Below are 19,005 nucleotides of genomic sequence, written 5' to 3' on the forward strand. Positions count from 1 at the left end.
TTTTTCAGTTGGCATTTGAGAAAGAGGCAATCCTTTGAACAGAGCCCACACAGTAGTGCCTAGGATTCTTCTTACCATTTGTTAACCATTTGTTCCAGGGTTCAGGTGAGAATGGATAGAGATAGGAAAGAGTCAAGAAATTTGAAGACATAAATCTCCAGTTTACCAAAAGTGATCAAAAGAGAATTTTACCACTGCAACTCTAAACTTTACATAGAACTTGAGAGTCTTAAAGGTGTCATTCACTTCTTACTTCCCAATGCTCCTCAAAAGATCCTTTCAAACACTGACTCAGTTTACTCCTGGATATAGAAGAACTAAGAATAATAGATTCCTCAGGGTGTTAGGTAATTAATAACCATTGGCTAAGAACCATTACAGTCTGGGCCATGTAAGTAGCCATTACTATGAGATGGCTGTCACTGTCACCGCTGCTCAAAGCCAACCCTGTATCTAAGATTTCTATTATTTTCAAACTTCCCCTTTTCAATGTTAATAAAATATTTGGCAGCGATGTGTATCACATAAATGCATTAGGGCAGAAAGCTAACATTTTCTTTTAATTTTAACAATGTGCGTACTGTTGGTAACGAATATTGAAAGAAATACAATGCGTAAGTAGATTTTACACCACATTAGAGTTGTCCAACTCCTCATGTTTAAAATTTTTCTGCATGACTAGAGCCAGGGAGAAATACATGCCAGCATAATTATATGAACAGTTTGAAACTTAAACATGTTGCAGAGGAGAAGAGAACATGTCCACCCATTTGTTTCCCCCCTCCCTCCACAACAATTCCAAAGAAAAGTAATTTCTTTTCATAGAGTCAAGCTGAAGCCACAAAGCTTTAGCATTCGAAAGAGGGAGGGGTTGGGGTAGGCTTTTTTAAGTACTGTGTAAATCAATAACATGCAAAAAAAATCTCAAGATGATAGTTTAATTAAAATGTGCATGAGGCAATTCATCAGCCTCTTCCCTTGGTGTACTGGCCTCTAGAATTTGCCTTCCGCTTTCTGATCCCTGATGGTTTTAACTCGAAGGCATTTAAAATTTCTCTCAACCGGCACCTTTCTACTTAACGTATGTTCCTTGTTTTTCTTTATAAACAAGAAATTGTACTGGCCTTGTGATGTTTGCTATGTCTCATGGCTTTTCATCTCCTGCCTGAGCTTCGCCTAGCATGAAATATCAGGCAGTGAAATTTACCTGAGAGCAAGTAAGTGAGAGGAGAAAGAGAAAAAAAAGAGAGACAGAGACAGACACACACACAGAGAGATAGATAGATAGATAGATAGATAGATAGATAGATAGATAGATAGATGGCTGGAGGGGAGAAAGAGAGAGAGAAAGAGAGAGAACTCCAAGTGTACTTAGTTATAAGTTCATAGCCAGCTAAATCACTGGCAATTTGTTGTTAATGGTTATTTCAATTTAAATGTAAAAATACATATGAAAACAAAATAACCACACCCATAGTCAACAAAATGTAAAATCTGCCTGGATTGGAACATACCATGACTTGCTTTAAGCTACCATGTGGGACTCTTAGTATTATTCAATTCCTATTACATGGCATTCTAGGAATACCTTGGCAGGCACATAAAGCCACTGAACTCTTGGCTCCTTAATAGTTTGACTCCCATTGTAATTGCTTTGTTCGCTGGCTGCCCTGGGTCTTCATAATTGGTTGGAGTCCAAGGTCACATATTCAATATGGCAGCGGCTCCCACTCTTGGCTAATTGTTAAGTTTTTAACAGTAGCTATGTTTCCATTACAATCCTTCTGCTCGGGTCCCTGGCTCTCATTTTTATTATATCATTCAGGTTAAGTGCTCTCTGTGCTTTCGGCCAGCCTTGCTCTCTTGGTCCTCCAGTAACCAATTTAATCATTTCTAAATCTAAAATGAAGATTTCATGCTTTTTTTTTTTTTTAAAAAAAAGCATACATATCCATTTCATTTAACAAAATGTATTTGATGGGCTGAAGAGATGGTCTAAATGTTAAGAGAGCTTGCTGCTTTTCTAGAGGACTCAGGTTCAATTCCCAGCACATGGAAGCACACAGCTGCCCTTAACTCTAGTTCCAGGGGCAGCCTCTGCTGGGCTGTACTGACGCCAGGCATGCAGAACACCTGTATGCATAAAGTAAAATCAAATAAAAAATATATATTTAAAATATAATGGAAAAATGTCAGCTGTGTTTTACTAATTCTTCACAACTCACATGCTCAGTAATAACCATCAGGAGGCAGCTTTAATTTTTCTTAAAAATCTAGTGGATCACAGCATGAAGACATGTGGGGAGCAAGAAGGAGGCGCGTTCCTGGCTCTTTTTTCTTTTGGAGACAATTTAAAGGTTGAAATGAGGATTTGGAGGTGTGAGGGAAGGGCACCCTGTGAACGGCTCTGAACATGGTGACTTGCTCTGTTTCAACCTCAGGCTTTACCACCAAGGAAGAAAATGATTTGTTCTGTCCGTAACGCAGATTTTTTGGGGAGTAGTGGAGGATAACAGTGTGGGCTGAGATTACCGACCTTTAAGGCCTTTTCCACTTATAATGTATTCATTTAAATGATCTAGTATTTAACTTCATTAGCAACTGTCCAGTGCTGATGGGACTATTATTGTACACTTTAAATTTCCAGTTACCTTCGATAAAGCTTTAGGGCCCTGGTCAATTTTTAACTACACAGAGAGAACATTGTAGTAGCATCTTTCCTCAAGTGTAACCACATGCCTCACCAGGGGCATTACTCAACAAGTTAGTGGAAAGACTGTTGTGGGCCAGTCACATCAGCAGATACTGTGACACCAGACAGCCAATGGACCTTCTTTGCTACCCTCAAGGAATGGCATATACGTTTTTAAATGAAGCTGAACTTTCTTCAGGTAATTTTCGAAACATTTTAATCATTGAAATGGTACTGGTGGTTAACAACAGCATGCATCCCTTTTTCTGAACACGGTGTTACCAAAAGCTAAGTGAAATCGAGTCTTGCAAGGCAAGTGTCCCGGGGAACCATGGGAGAGATTTATTATAAAATTCAGCTCCGCTGTAATGATGATTACACTGACTGTTTGATGTTGTATTTAATGCTCCCCTTAAATAAAGATTTGAGTCATAAAATAATATATTCTCATAAAATGACTCAGCCTGTTACACTCGTCTTTCCTGAAGAAATTGTAAAATTTTCATACATTATTCCGAATATAGCCAGAACGGGTGATAACAAAGATGATTCGTTCATTGTATCTGATAGGACAAGATGAGTTTCCAAAAGGTTTCAAACTCACTGAAGAGCAGAGTTACTTGAAATTCTAGAGTTTATCTAGCTTAGGGATATCCAATTCCCTTTGACAAGAAAAACGTTCATCTGTGGGAGATTTTTTTCATAGAGATGAACTTTGGTTTACAAACACATCAACACAAACTGTGAAGCTATGGATGAGCTCCTTCAGAGACAGGTTCTTCAGGGAGAAACCAAATTTGGGACTTAGTGAGCAGTAAAGCATAGCATAGCTTAGAGGGTTCCATGGTTGCAAGTGTCAGGGATAGGTTGACTAAATTGTGCTTTGGGATGTTGGCGAATGTCACAAATTCTCCACTGACTTGGATATTTAAATGGTACAGTTATCCTGTTTGCAAGTTGCTAAATTTATTTGAAGTTCTATAAGACTTGAGGGCATGTCACAAATGTCTCCCTGACTTAAACACGTAAGTGGAATAATTAGTTATTCCTAGTTTCGAGTTGTACCTTGTTCTGCCTTCTCGTCAGGAATTGACTACATAGAGAATTTGCTGACAAAATGGCACTGTGTGGAGTTCAGTGTATTTAATAGTAACGGGGCAGGGTATGCTGGCACAAACCTTAGTCCTAGCACTTCAGAGGAAAAGGCAGGTGAATCTGTGAGCTTGAGGTCAGCTTGGTTTACAAAGGGTGTTCCAGGACATCCAGGGTTACATAGTGAAACCATGGTGCACACGTGTATACACACATGCACACATGCATGCACGCACACATACAAAAAGCAAACAAGAACAACAAAAAAGCTAACATTAACAAATGAAGGCGGTCTAGCCGTCTCAAAGGCTCCAAGTTCAATGGGAAAGCCCTTTGACTGTTTGGGAGAGTATCTACTTGGCAAGAAGATCAGAAGCAACTAAGATCAGATATCAGCAGACCCTGTTCAGAAAGCTTAGTAAGATGAGAGTTCAGTATTCTTCAGAGCTGCCTTTTTAAAGTTTATAAGTTGCTAGGGAAGTGTCAAGGCAGGGTATACGAATGGTCTCCAGTTAAGGCGATTACAGAATGCTATTCTCCATAAATGACTCTATAGCATTCTAGAAGAGAGATTGTTTTTGTTTTGTTGCTGACCTCTGAAGGAGTAGAACCCCAGATGCATTTCAAAAACAGGAGACCACAAAACAAGATCCAGGGTGTGTGTGTAAAAAGACTCTCCAATTCCACACACGTAACAAGATTTTAAAGCTTCACAGCTATGGAAAAAAAATTATGGATTGTCTACCTAAGTCAAAAGTTTTATGATATAAGGTATATCCCTTATGAACCCATCTAAACTTGGGGGGAAGATATGTACCTGTGTGCCACAGTATTGATGTGGAGGTCAGAGGACATTCTGAAAGAATGGATTCTCTCCCTCTATTGCATAGTTCCCCTGCGTACTGAACTCAGGCCATCAAGCTTGGTAGCAGGCCCCATCACTCTCTGTGCCATCTCCCTGGACCCATAATCTTTGAGCTTTAAAGAGATGTATAACTTTTCCTCAACCTTACGGACCCCATCCAACTGAACACTGTAACCTATATATTGATAGCTTGAAATCTTGCCCCGTATCACACTCTCCCTGACGATGCTCTCATGGAGCTATCTGTGGAGCGTAGACTTGTCAGCAATCAGTGTGGTTTCCTCCCAGCGTCCCTGTCACCAAGGCCTCTTCTCCTTCTGGACAGGCTCATCCGCTGTGAGGGTTTGGATAACATCTCTACCCTCAGACTTACCTTTGTCCCTTCGTGTGGTCCTACAGTGTTTCCTGTTATTTTGACCCCTCCCCTGCAGGGCTCTTCTCTACTTTTTTTTTTGTGACCTATTGTGAAAACAAGCTCATCTTCTCAGAGAAATTATTAGTAACACCCCTTCCTCAATCCCTTGTCATTGTGGAAATCAGCCCCAAGCCCCTTATTCTCTAAAACCTAGAGTTGGGTTCTCATTCTATTCTCACCCCATGCTGAATTAGTCACTAAATCCTGCTCAGGTTTTTAACAATAGCGATAAAAATTGGTTTCTTTTTCTTCATTTTAATAGCTAAGACCCTGATTCAGGGTTTTGTTTAAGTCCCTCATAGCCTCCTATGACTGGTCTCTCTATCTCTTCTTCTAATCAATTCAAGACACAATGGTTAAAATCATTTTTCATTTCACTTGCTTTGACTAGATTTTTTTTTCAGTTCACAGGCTTAGAATACTAAAATAATAGAATTTTAAGGATAGAAAGAACCTTTAAAAAATCAACCCTTCCTGGTTCTTTAATGGATGAAGAAATAGATACTAAGAAAGGATAAATTGCCTGAGATCACACACATTGTCTGGGTTGGAATTAGACCCAAGCTACTGATGATGTCCAGGTCTACTCTCTTCACAGATCACATTTCAAGATGCTGTTTATGAACATTGCTCTTTCTACTGCTCTGGGTTCTCTGTCTGTCTGTCTGTCTGTCTGTCTGTCTGTCTCTCTCTCTCTCTCTCTCTCTCTCCCTCTCTCTCTGTCTCTGTATCTCTCTATCTCTCTCTCTCTGTGTGTGTGTGTGTGTGTGTGTGTGTATGTGTGTGTGTGTGTATGTGTGTGTGCGTGTGTGTATTAGATACTTCCAAGTTTATTTTTCTCTAGAAAGAGAAAGCAGTTTTCTTCCTGGACTCAATTCCCCTCCTTCATGGCCTCTCACACTGCTATCTGTCTCCTAACAGCAGTTCCTTCCACTGATTCAAAATGAACTTCAAATCTAATCTCCTGTAAGAAACAGCTTGCTGCGTGGCCCTCTTGTCCAATGGATGTTTTCACTATGTTTCTTTCCCAAGCCTTTCCATTCTAGCTGGTGTGAATTCAGTTCAGTACCAAGTTATGAATATTCACTAAGACCTCAGCTCTGTGATTCAATTCAAAAGCAGAATAAAAATCCAGAAATTATTATTGCAGACCATTGGCTGGTTTGCTCTTATAGTTAAATGCCAAGACTCTCACCCACAGCACACACTTCAATGTCATTCTGCTGCCTTGTCTGTTAGAGAGATTTTGGTCTTTGTATCCGTTTTAGTCTCTTAGTAAATTCTGTTAGACTGTGGAAGATATTGTGTAGGTAACATAAGCAATAGGGGTATTCATTGTTTTATTCCCCCCGCCTTTTTAACCAATTTTCTGGTGTTATCTTGGAAAATCATATCATCTCCATGAAGTACCAGTTTCTCTAAGCACTTTTACATTTGTCTTAAAAAAAATCATCATAATATCCTGCAAAGGGTTCCCCTCAATTATTTAGTAAAACTATGTCATTTGAATTATTATTTAAAATTAGTGAACTAATCCCTGGGACTGGAAACTTTTATTTTACAGTGGGATAGAAATTAACTTAAGCATAATACATAAAATTCGTAATTTATTTTGTCATCTACCTGATAGTAAATGGACAGGAATTATTTATATGAGGGTGTGAAGAGTCAAAAATTCCTCCCGAGACTAAATTATTGGCCACTCTTTAATTAACCTAGCAGAATATGAATTCAAACAGTAGGTTATTAGTTCCTGCTGATGGCAGAGAAGCATGGTATTCCTATGTCCTAACTAAAGCTCAAATCCCAAGGGATAGAGTGTCCTGAAACTGGTGCCCTAGGTGAGTGCTACGAAGTGTGTACATGTCACCGTGATGGGACCAAGGTACAGGTTTGACTTATCTGTAGAACTGTGAAGCTGGGGCATGTTTTAGTCTGTGGGTTATGGCCCCATTTCCAGAAAAATCTATCCAAGCCTAATGTAACCTAGCAAATCTTTCAAATGAAATAGTCTTGAGGGAGATGAGTTGTCATTTTCTGTCATATTATTTAGGACTCAGCTCAGGTTTCACTCTTCCCTCTTTCTTCACTTAACCCCCCTGCTTGCTCTCTATAAGCGCCATTTTCTAATTAAGGAAAATGAAACCTGGAAAAGGGAGACATGACCTCCCTTGCGAGCCAGCCTCGCTCCTCCCCTCACACCATTAAAAAAAAATAGAATCCAGGGGTGGTGGTGGTAGTTGTTGTTGTTTTAATTGGTATCACTTTGTCTTTAGTATAAAACGCATGACAATAATTTAGTGAACTCCAGTGTCCCTCTTGTGGCAAATTGATAGCATAATTTTATTATGAGTGGAACAATGATTTCTGGGGTCAGGAGAGATTTTCCCAGAACTACACATAAGTCGGTTGACTAAATGTAATTCGTGGAGAAGGTAATGAAAACGGAGCTGGAGCTCAGCAAGGACTAGGTGATGCCCGTTTCTCATTCCTGTCAAAGGGCTACTCAATCAACCACACCTGAAGCTTATTTAATGTCAGAAGTCACTAAGCTGACAAAGTGCACTGGGGTGATCCTCTCAGAAATGGCACTTGAGTCATGTGCTCTCTGGTCTCTGAACCTGACAGGGTCATATAATCCATGTATGGATTTTAATAAGTCACCTATTATGTTCCTTTTGGTGCTAATTATTTTACACATCACCCGTTTCCTGTTTACTAACGTTGCTTTTGTAATATTATGAAAAAAAATAGGAGGAAAGCTAATCCCCGACTTGGTCTGTTCCTTCATACTGAGGATTTCTCCTTTTCTCCTTTCCATTCTATGACTCTGGTCCAAGCCATAAAACACAAACTCACAAACAGGCAATGCAGGACAACAGCCCAGGTTCGCAGGAAGCCGGCATGGATAGCAGAGTCGCACTGAATCACACAGATCCAAGAGTAGCAGGACTCAGTAACTCATGGCTAAGAAGCTATTTGGAATTTGCCCTTTCTCACCTAGCCTCAGGTAACACAGGAAATAAACCAGCTGTGGCTAACTTCCATTGAGCTTCTCTCTATGGATTTTTAAGAAGAGAAAAACTGCTCATGAATCTCCATGCAGCTTTTCAACTGCACTAGCATATAAAACACTAAGAATCAGATCCACACTCTAGGAAACCTGGACAAACAAGACCACATCGCCTAGTTTCTGCACACTCAGAGTTACCGCTGTCCATTCTACAACAATCAAAATCTTGTTTGAAGAGGAGGAAACTGTGTGTATCGTTACTAAAAGTAGCATAGGTTTCAGACTTAAGTGAAATAAAATCTGAAATGCAGGTTCCAAAATAGATGAATGTTTCACTTTGACATTATCAACAACATTATACAATGTGAAGTATGCAAGTGCCCGTGGCCAGAAAGACATCGTCTTACCAAACTAAGGGAAGAGAATACCCCTAGTTAAGGAAGACCCAGCTTCGTCTCAAAAACTGACTTGAAGCCATAAAGTCAAGACCTCTGGGGAGAATTTTCACCTTGTGGACTTTGAGGTAGATTTGAATTTGGATCTGGAGAAGAATTTGTTCCCTGTTCCAAGCACTCTGAATGAGGTCTGCTGACGTTATTGTTTCTTATCTAAAGGCTTGAGGGAAGTTTGGAGCCCTAGAAGTCCATGCTAAACAACCTGAAACCTCAGCCTGCTGGGACTTATCTAAAAGATATGCTCTATCTAGAAACAAGGGGAAATGCTCTCTCTCCCAGTGTTTACCCTGCCAGGGAAAGAGAGAAAGAACTTTGCATTTTTTTCAACATCAGTGCAGAATGTGTGTGAATCTGAGTGAGGGCTGGAAGTCAGCAGCTAATCTCTAGGGAATGGCCGGTCAGCACGGAGGATTCCTATTCACCCACAAAACCCAACCAAATCGGAAACAACAGGGAATGTTCTGATTAGAAGAAAAACAATGAACAGGAAAAGAACTTGAGAAAAGCAACATTGAAGAGAAAACAAAAGCTTTCTCTACTCCTCTCCCCAAATCTCTAAGGATCCTCTCCTCCAGATATAGACTGATTTTCCTTGTTTACACAATAGGAATAAGTGGTTCTGAGTGTCCTAATGGAGGGAGGGAGTGGACGTCAGGGTGGGCACGAGGAACCACGACCTAGCCCTGTCCACTCTCAGACTTGAAAAATCCAACACAATGAAAACAGCAGTAGTAACAACAACAACAAAAAAGAGTCCTCAAGATCACAAGGTTAATAGGACCTACATTTACTCATTAACAGAGCAGATTCTCAATTAAGTAATTTTTACAAGGCTGCTCTCCAGTGGGAGAATGCATGAATGAACTAGTGAACTAGCTCACGAGTTCACTAATGAACTAGTGCACAAGGTGTGGGCCATCTAAAGACTATTCAGAGAGGAGTTCTCTGAGAGCGAATTTTTGGAAGGAATTTAAAAAGCAGTCAGTACTGCAGGGAATTTTACTGGAAAAGGCTCCATAGTAATGTGTGTGAAGGGAAACACACCAACATCATTGAAAACTGGACCAAGCTGCAGCAGCCCTCAGGATGTGTGTGTGTGTGAGAGAGAGAGAGAGAGAGAGAGAGAGATGACAGAGACAGAGACAGAGACAGAGACACAGAGGGAGGGAGAGAGAGACAGAGGGAGGGAGAGACAGAGGGGGGGAGGGAGGGAGGGAGGGAGACCTGGAGACAAGGCAGTATTGATACATTCTAATCTATTTTGTATCATTTTAATAGCTTCTAATTTCAGGCTCCGTGGAAGCACTGCACAGGCAAGCTCTCTAGCTTCTACATTCTAAAAATAACTTAAGAGTAACTTGAAAACCCCAATTCCTTGTTTTTTTTTTTAATCTTTTTTTAAAATACAACTTTTACTTTAATCCCTCTGTAATCAGAGCTAGAAATACTTATTAAATCAGTTGCTCTAGGATACATTTGCAATCTTTTCAATGATGTCACTTCACCCCCTACCCCCACACCCCCTGTGAAAAGGAGTAAACAGTCAAGCCCATAGCATCCTAATGTCAAATCCTCCACGGAGGTGTGCGCTTTTCCTTCAGCATTACCAGAGAAACCATGTAGATCATGCCAGTGGAGATGGATAAAGGAGCTATTTGAGCAAACCTTGTCTCTCTTCCAAATACCGGCATAATGAAATGCAGTGGTAGGTAGATCCCTGTGCCGAATGCAGGAGCTGTCTGGAGCTCATTGTTTTTGTCAGTGAAAGAGAGAATGTTAAATTCTAAAAACCTCCAAAAAAAATTAAACACATTATTGGCCAATTTTTCTTCTGTAATATAGAGACTTGAACAATGATAACTTTCAATATAAGGAATTTTCTTTCTTAAACAAATTTAAACATTTCTTTAAGGGACTTTTTCTTTCTTTCTTCCTTCCTTTTTTTTGGAATTGTTTCAAAAATTCATTGCATTTTCTTTTTTGTTGTTTGGTGTTTTCTCCCCAGCACTGTACATTCCTCTAAACGAGAAACTTTTTTTCTTTCCTCTTATTGGCATTCTAGCCTAGCAAAGAAATATGCATCCTGAGATAACGCTGCCAGCTTGCTATGAAAATCATATTTCACTCTTTCTTTATAAAGAAAAAAAGAAAAAGGAAAAAGCACAAAGGAGTGGGTGGGTGCAGTTGACCATAAGGACTACCTCAGCCCTTGCCTCCCCCTGCCTCTCCCCCCTTACTCCCCTCTGCTCCCTTTGTTTACAACTTTTAAAAGGCTCTTGCTGAGTCTGAGCTGCCTGCCTTCATTTGAACTGAATCGAAATTTCTGGAAATTGGTACTCCCATCAGTTCAGGATAGGAACTGCTAGAGTCACTGATCAGACAGGGCAATGGGTGCGAGGCCCAGTTGCCCAAGTCCATGAAGCAGCCTCAAAATTCACATTGTGTGTTTGTGTGTGTGTGTGTGTGAGAGAGAGAGAGGGAGAGGGAGAGGGAGAGGGAGAGGGACAGGGACAGGGACAGGGACAGGGACAGGGACAGGGACAGGGAGAGGGAGAGAGGATTTCATACCACCTATGGATTCCTACCTTAACAACCCTGCCATTTGATTTCCAAGCCTACTTGATCTCAGGGCAGTCCTTCTAGTTAAGTATTCATCATGCCTGCTTTTTTTCTTTTCCTGTCTTTTAATTTTTTAGCTATCCCACTCCCTCCTTCTTATTGTGGGTCTCCAAGAAATAATAAGAGAGCTCTTTGATAGAGTCCATGTGGAGAGGGCAGAGATGGGAAGTCCTATCGCAACTACAGCCAGGGAGTATCTGTTAGGAGGAAGCCCACCTGTGGCTAGCAGAAGACAGTATGAGACAAGTTGGAAGTATTGGGTCCCCTTGGCCTCTCTACCTCTCTTCCAGAGACTGGGTTTTTCTGGCACAGAGAACCTAGAGAGAGAGAGACCTCTTACCTCCCACTCTGGCTCTCCACACTGGAGTTCAAAAGCATTTTTTTTTTTTTTTAAATTCGTTTCCTCAGCATTGGCAGTCTCAGCACATTAAATGCTGACAATGAATCTAGCACCTGGCAAATTTGACTGGAGATTCAAATGGATTTTTATTCTGAAACATAGATGTTACTTGGAAATAATCACCGCAGACGGCAGCTATGCCTTTAACAAATGGCCGTGATGGAAACTGCTGAGCAGAAAGAGGATATTTAGTCCAGCAGGCTTTGCTCTGTCTAGGTTTTTCTCAACTCCACCTCCCTGGTTTATCACTCAATCCTTCAGTCCTTTCTCTCTTGAGATAAAAGTGTCCAGCTGTCTCGGTGCCTCATTTACATTTCTTGCACCACTGGCCAATTATTCCATATGTTTACCGCAAAATTATTCCCTCAGTTCCCAGCTTACTCTTGATGTCCTAATATTATAACATATTTCCTGGTGTCTTCTCTCTTGGTAGTGGGATGACAACACACTCGTACCCTGGAAAATGACTTTCCCTTGCTGTAAAGAGGTCTGACCTTTTCGACACTTCCTCTGCGTCCTACTAATTAGGCTTCAAGTTGTACTGGGAAATTCACTGGCACAATCCTGCAAGCGACTGCCCCTCCTGACGTCCATCTAGAGCAGGAGGACATCCTGCTCTTCTTCAGGTCCAAGCCTCTTGTGAATTTGTCTGTGACAATGGGTTACTAGAGAACATTACTGCATCCCTCAGGCAACCACCCAGCTGCCAGCAGCGCTTTAGTCAGGACTTCAGAATCTCAACCATGTTGCCCTTGATTCTCAGAGCACTCATAGCCTACATTATACTTTACCACAAGTGTCATTTACCCCAGCCTGGTTCCATTTCACATACATGAAAGCCTAGTCACCAGGGCTGGCGGCTGGGAAGGTGCTGAGCCATTTGCAAGGGAGGACAGCTTCTAAGAAGGAACACTGACTCTCAAGAGTCCTTCAGTCTTAATGGAACAAACTCTGGCACCTTCTAAAAAAAAAAAAAATTGTCACGGGGCCAGTCTGAAGCATGAGAAGTCAAACTTCTTTCCTCTATGAGAGTGTTGATCATTTGGAGATGTTACAGCTAACGTGGTTATGGGCCCTTGTGATGGGGATATGGTCAAGTAGGATATAGTAGTTCGTCCGTCTTAGCGGGAGAGATCATGCAGGACATTTATCTGATATACAAAGGAATTCTCTGGATCACCTTCATTGAAAAGTTCCTTGATTTAAGTTTCATGCTTTTTCATTTGGGGGCCTGGAACTTATCTTCTAAGAAGAAGTAAATCTTAGTTAACCTGCATTCCATCAAGAGCTCACCCCTGTAGAGTTTGGATGTTGTTTTGTAGTTGGTTACAATTACTATAATCTCATGAATTTTAAAGAATACAATATAATTTCTTCTTTTAAAAATTAATCTGGAGTCAGGAACAGTGTCTCATCTCTTTAATTCAAGAACTTTGAAGTCAGTGGCAGATTTATGCAAGTTCAAGGCCAGCCTGATCTACAAAGCAAGTTCCAGATAAGCCAAGGCTACACAGTGAGACTCTTTTTCAAAAGAACAGTAATAATATAGAGACCAAATGCAGTTTTGTATACCTGTAAGCCCAGAACTCAGGTGGGTAGGTAAGGAATGTGATTTCAAGGCCCACCTGAACAACATAGAGAATTGTGGGTAAGCAAGAAGCTGTTTCAAAATAAAGAAACAGCAATAAGAAAATTAATCTATAGATGAGAGTTTTAGGTAAATATAACTACAATGTAATTCTGGTGAGCATGAATGTATTGTGATTTAGCTGAAATAGTTTTACACTTTTTCCTCTGTGTGTGTGTGTGTGTGTGTGCGTGTATGTGTGTGTGTACACATATGAATGATATGTGCCTGAGTGTTTTTTGTGTATATTAGTGCAGTATGCACGCACCATAGCAGACATGTGGAGGTCAGCAATGTTGGAGGTCAGTCCTTGACTTCCACCTTGTTTGAGACAAGGTCTCTTTGTTGTCTGCTGTGTAAACTAAGCAAGGTACCCCCCCCCAATGCCCCTAGCATCTGCAGATTCTCTTGTCTGTGTCTCCCATCTCACTTTAGGCAACAGGGACCACAGATGGGGACCACTATTGGCAGGCTTATGTGGCTCTGAGGTTGGGGGTGGAACTTGGGTCCTTTCGTTTTTTTGTGATGAACACGTGACCCACCATGCCTAACCTTCTGTTTGGCTTTTTGTGGCAAGACGTAACCTTGTAGTCCAAATTTACCGGAACTCACTATATAGCCCATGCTAGTGTTGAGCTCAACATTCCCCGCCTGCCCCAGTCTCTGAAGTCATAGGGTTACAGGTGTGAGGCACCATGCCCGATCCCCTCATCTATAACGTCAGCTTGAGAAAGTAGTCTTACGTGAGTGGTTTATTATTCATGGAACTCTGCAAGCTGATTGTTGGGGAAATGACACTGATGTCATAAACTCTGGTCCTTCTGGGAGTCACACTTGTGTCTGGTTTGGTTGTGTCATCATGTTTTATACACTCTGTATGTACGTCGGAGAAGTTCTCTGGGGTCCTTTCTAGCCTGGGCTACAAAGATCCAACACATCTTTAATTCTCTCAGTTATCTCTTAAACTTCCATGTTGCCTATTTGTTCTTAGTTCCTAATTGCTGATGGTCTTAACTGGCCTGTTTTTACTGCTTATTGTTCTCATTAGGTATGTGGGGCCGTGTTCTGTTGCTTATTAACTATAGATGTTGGCTCCCCTGACTATACTCAAGTCCCTGGGTGTAAGACTGGACTCTGGCCACATCTGGACAGTGGGGGGAGGGTTTAAAGTTTAGAAATTATTTGGTTTGTTTGTTTGTTTGTTTGTTTCTTGGCTTTTCAAGACAGGGTTTCTCTGTGAAGCTCTGGCTGTCCTAGAACTCACTCTGTAGACCAGGCTGTCCTGGAACTCAGAAATCCTGCCTCTGCCTCCCGAGTGCTGGGATTAAAGGCGTGCGCCACCACTGCCTGTCACTTTTTTAGATTAATTTTCATTTATGTGTACATGCGTGCTTATGTGTGTATTTATGTGTGCCTGTGTCTGCCATGCATGCATTGGGGATATTCCCACAGAGACTTGGAGATGCAGACTGTTGTGAGCTGTCTGACTTGGGTTCTGGAGATGAAACTTGGATCCTCTGGATGATCAGCAAGTGCTCTGAATCACCGAGCATCTCTCCAGCCCCAGGAGCTAAGTTTGATCCTTCTGAGAGTAACCGTTCTCAGGGTCTAGAACATTCTTTTATTATCCATTCTTCCTGCCACTCTATGCATCTGAGGTCTGTGACTCTGAAGTCTCCTGGGAGAGGTGAGTCACCGCTCTTTCTAAGGTGACTGTCAAGGCAGTGGATGGACAAGTTCAAAATGTACCAGTGTAGGGAGTGTTCCTCTTCAGATTCCTTTCTGAAATACCCGGAGAGGGGGCCCCTGTCTTCAACTCTTGGCAGTGCTTCAGGGGAACTTGGGGAGCTGTCCACATGAGTCACACCTTATTATCAAAGTTATGGTAGCTATTAGCTAAGAATTGGACCTAAGGGCAGGATTACAGAATTTTTTCAGAAGGAAGTGTGAAAATTAGAAAGATGGGATTATTTTGTAGAGGCAGAGGTGTCAACGTTTATCCCATATTACAGCAAGTGTGCCATGTGACAGACTGTCATGTCCTCGCCCTCTGCAAATGTGGCCCAAATCACAGAGAAACAAGACACCCGAAATATCACACCAACTGAACTCCTGCCCATGCCTTGGGGCTCTGTGGAATTCAGAAAAGAAGGGTCCTTTCTTCCAGGTCCCAACCAGGTGCCTGTGTGGAGGGCTGCTCTTTAGATAGAGAACTGAGTCGTCTTTTCTCTTCAAGGGCAATGACTACATCAAAAAAAAAAAAAATGCTGGGAACGGATGAAATGTGACAGCATTTTCAAAGAAAGGTCAAATGTCAATGCCAAATATCAGCGTAGAAACATTCCATTTGTCTCAAAAATTCCCACCACAACTTCCTTGAATGTGTCCCAAATTTGCAAAAACAACAAAACAAAACAAAAACAACAACTAAATTTCTAAATCAATGTTAATTGTACCAGGCACCATTGGCTATGCAGTACCTTACACTGGAGACCGGCGTGTTATAAAACAATAAGTGGGGCTGAGCCTCCTAAACCTAACTCAGAATATGTCTATTTCATTGTTTCTGACCACTGATTACTTGAACTGGGAACAGGAATGAGAATGTCTATGCTTACACATTATATATTTATATCAGGAGGCCCCTATGAATGCACAGTCCCAGACACATCTCTCCCCAGAGATTACAACCTTTATTCCAAGATTTTGCTCTAAAGGGTATCTTTAAATGTACATAGCTCCAATCTTTAGAAGAAAATTAAAGGGAATCCCAGTCTGTATTGTCTATCCTTTCTTTCTGCCTCTCTTTTCGGGTTAGCAGTTTATTTCTGCATTAATCACCCTGACAGAAGCAAGGCAACTCAATTTTCTGCTTCTGTAGGTAGGCACATCACTTTCTGTACAACAGTAGGCATGAAAAGGGCTGCAGCTAAGCTTTGGTTACTGGTGTAATTGAAATGCTATCCACACTATAGGGTGCATTAAAGTCAGATAACGACAGTTCCTGTGGCCAATTTAAGTAGCTTGACTTCCCTGGGAAAAAAAAAATTGCCTGACAGATAAGGCAGACAAACTGGCTAATTCTCCAAGCATGTCTCTCATTGTGATCCTAGAAAAATGAGAAAAAAATGAATCACAGAACCACAAAATCAATTGACCCTCGGGTAGCTCATCAGGCAGCGAGCCTGATAAACCTAAAAGCTTTGTTAATGTCTGCCTGCCTGTATCCCACAGATAGAGCACTTTGTAAATGAACCTGCTTTGATAAATATATTAAGGAAAGCTGTGAATAAAGCCAGAGACTTCTCATTTGTAAATACAACCTCTGCTACATGGAATTAGAATGATAAAGTGGAGTTCCATGTAATTAAGTTTGTATAAGGCCTGAAATCCGTGCAAATACTTCCCCTGAATTTTGAAAGAAAACTGTCAGTTCAATTAATCTGAACATCACCCCAAGAATGTACAGAACAAAATTAAGCTGCTGATAAAACCTGGGCCAGTATTTTGATAAGTAATTCCTATATCATTTCTTGGCCACTGTGATCATTTTATTTAATCCCTTACCCCTCCTCTTTCCTTAGTTACCTCTAAGCCATGTACAAAGGGTAGATGGCCCATATACCTCCGTGCAAGTAATCTAAAGCACAAGCTAAAAAACAGAGAAAAAGCCTTCTCTTCTATTAAAAAAATTATGGTAAATAAATACCTATGAGGAGGTTCTAAAACACCCTGTGTCTACATTGTTCCCGAGAGTCCAGACAAAAGAAACCCTTCCCAGAAATAGTGGCTGTGCCTGAGCATTGTGCAAAAAACACATGGGCAACAGTGTTCAAAAGGAATGAGCCAGACAATTTGTGATTCGGCTGGAGAATTTTAAAGCATTAGAGATGGGGAAAGTGAGCTTAGGGGAGACAAAAAGAAAAAAAAAAGAAAAGAAAAAGGAAAGAAAGCCGTTGAAAGAGAAGAAGAAATAGTACAAAGCCCACTTGCCTAGGCTACCTGTCCCTTAGCCCAGGCATAACTTTCACCTCAGGGAAAAGATGCAGGAGTGACCCTTGGCTTCTTTTATTCCAGGAATAAAACCAAGAAAGAAAGGTAAACAGTTATTCAGGAACCCCACTTTAGTCCAGGGAGAGAGATGGATCTTGAGGTCACTCACCAGTTGTTCACTTGCAGAATTGTCAGTCCCGTGTCTTGTGCTAACTGTTTCTTCTGCTCTTCTGAAGGGTACGGGTGCTGATGAAGAGACAAATGTTTTAAAAGATGCATCAGAAGTTGGGAAAGAGGCACATACTTCTAAGCGTGAAACCACCCTTGGTGCATTCTTTATTCTACGGCTTGGTTCTCCTTATCACGCTTAAAAATATGTTTAACTTGCTGACAAGTGTGGACAGGAGCCAGTGGGGGCAGCCCAACTTCCTGTCACAGTCTGTAGGACCCGCAATGAATGTCCAGGTGCCTAGGTCACTCCCTGTTTTTGATCAGTCGGAGGTGCAATGGCATCAGAATTCTGGGTGTCTCTATTCCTGTCTATTGCACGTAGAGTAGACCTATTTCCTTTACTCCATTGTGAATTTCTGAGGAATTCTTACTCCATGCTACCCTTTGAGAGATTGGTCTGCATAACTATTATTTCTTAGTTAATATGAGGCTAAGCACAGTAGAAGTTTGGACTCTTGGCTAATATGTTATCACAACTATTTTGAAAGCCAAGGTAAAAGGATTCGGTGTAGAGTTCTTAGTCTGGGTGGGGTTGAGATTCTTTAATTGTTTTACTGATTAGTGCTCTGGGCTATCAAGGTCATGTACAATGACTTGCCTAGGTTACCTGTCCCTTCCCCTAGGCATACACTCTCTTCATGGGGAGAAGGAGTCTGGCTTATGACATGCCTTCTATAGAGATTTGCCATGTTAACTTCAAGCACAGCAACTAGAGAACAAAGCCATGGCTTTCATTTTTGATTCTTCTCTTCCTATCACAGTTCATTCACATTGATGACGAACAACACTCCCATTACCTCCCTCTCGCTTTTCCTGTCTCATCTTGAAACCCAGGTTCTGTGCTGGAGGGCGCGTAATTATGAAACACATCTGTTACATAAGGTCCTGTACAAACTTCACTGGTTTTCTTAAACGGAAAGGTAAACTTTTATCCCTATGTAAGAGTTGTTCATGGACTAGAAAGTCTTGAGTCATTAACTGTTTCCCACTAGCATCACTGAAGAGTCATCAGGGGCCTGGGGAGATGGCTCAGTGTAAAAGTACCTCCTACTTCTTTTGCAGGGGACCCAATTTCAGTTCCCAGAACCCATGTTTGGGAATTCACAGCTGCCTGTAATGCCAGATCCAGAGTATCCTGGGCCTCTCGGTTAGAATAGTGCCTGGATCATCCTGCACACCCACAACACACATTTATACATACAGTTAAGAGTAAAACAGATAAATCTTTAAAGTATTCTAATCATCTCAGCATTGGAGGAAGGGGATAATTTTCAACCATCTAAGAATTCAATCCTCAGGTATTTCATCTTCCACAATAGGATGCATCATCCAAAATGTGCATGATTGTTTGTTCAAAAACCTACATGCCATAGGTTCAACAAAATCCCCTGTATAGCAGAAGGGTTAACCAGATCTGTATTAATATAGAAGGCAGGCTTTTAATATTCTGCAAATGTTAACAAAGAAAGATGATAATGTTGAGTTAATATGGGTTAAGCATAAAATGAAAATAAATTTTTCTGATTGCGAGGTGTTGACACTTTTTTGGCTAGGGCCTGCAGCCTGTTCCTTAAAGCTGTGTCATTACAGACGGCTTTGCCCC

At 41.2% G+C, this 19,005-nt stretch overlaps 1 protein-coding gene across 14 annotated transcripts in view; it reads right to left on the reverse strand.

The window, feature by feature from the left end:
• Positions 1-19,005, reverse strand: part of Meis2 (Meis homeobox 2) — a 211,083-nt gene that overhangs the window by 43,742 nt on the left and 148,336 nt on the right. For all 14 annotated transcript variants that reach the window (XM_031371411.1, XM_031371414.1, XM_031371407.1 and 11 more), the window contains one exon: positions 17,341-17,417. In XM_031371411.1, coding sequence (XP_031227271.1) covers positions 17,341-17,417 — 77 coding nt within the window. The remainder of the gene's footprint in view (positions 1-17,340; positions 17,418-19,005) is intronic.

Source organism: Mastomys coucha, unplaced genomic scaffold (assembly GCF_008632895.1).
Source record: "Mastomys coucha isolate ucsf_1 unplaced genomic scaffold, UCSF_Mcou_1 pScaffold15, whole genome shotgun sequence".
NCBI classification, from domain to species: Eukaryota; Metazoa; Chordata; class Mammalia; order Rodentia; family Muridae; genus Mastomys; species Mastomys coucha.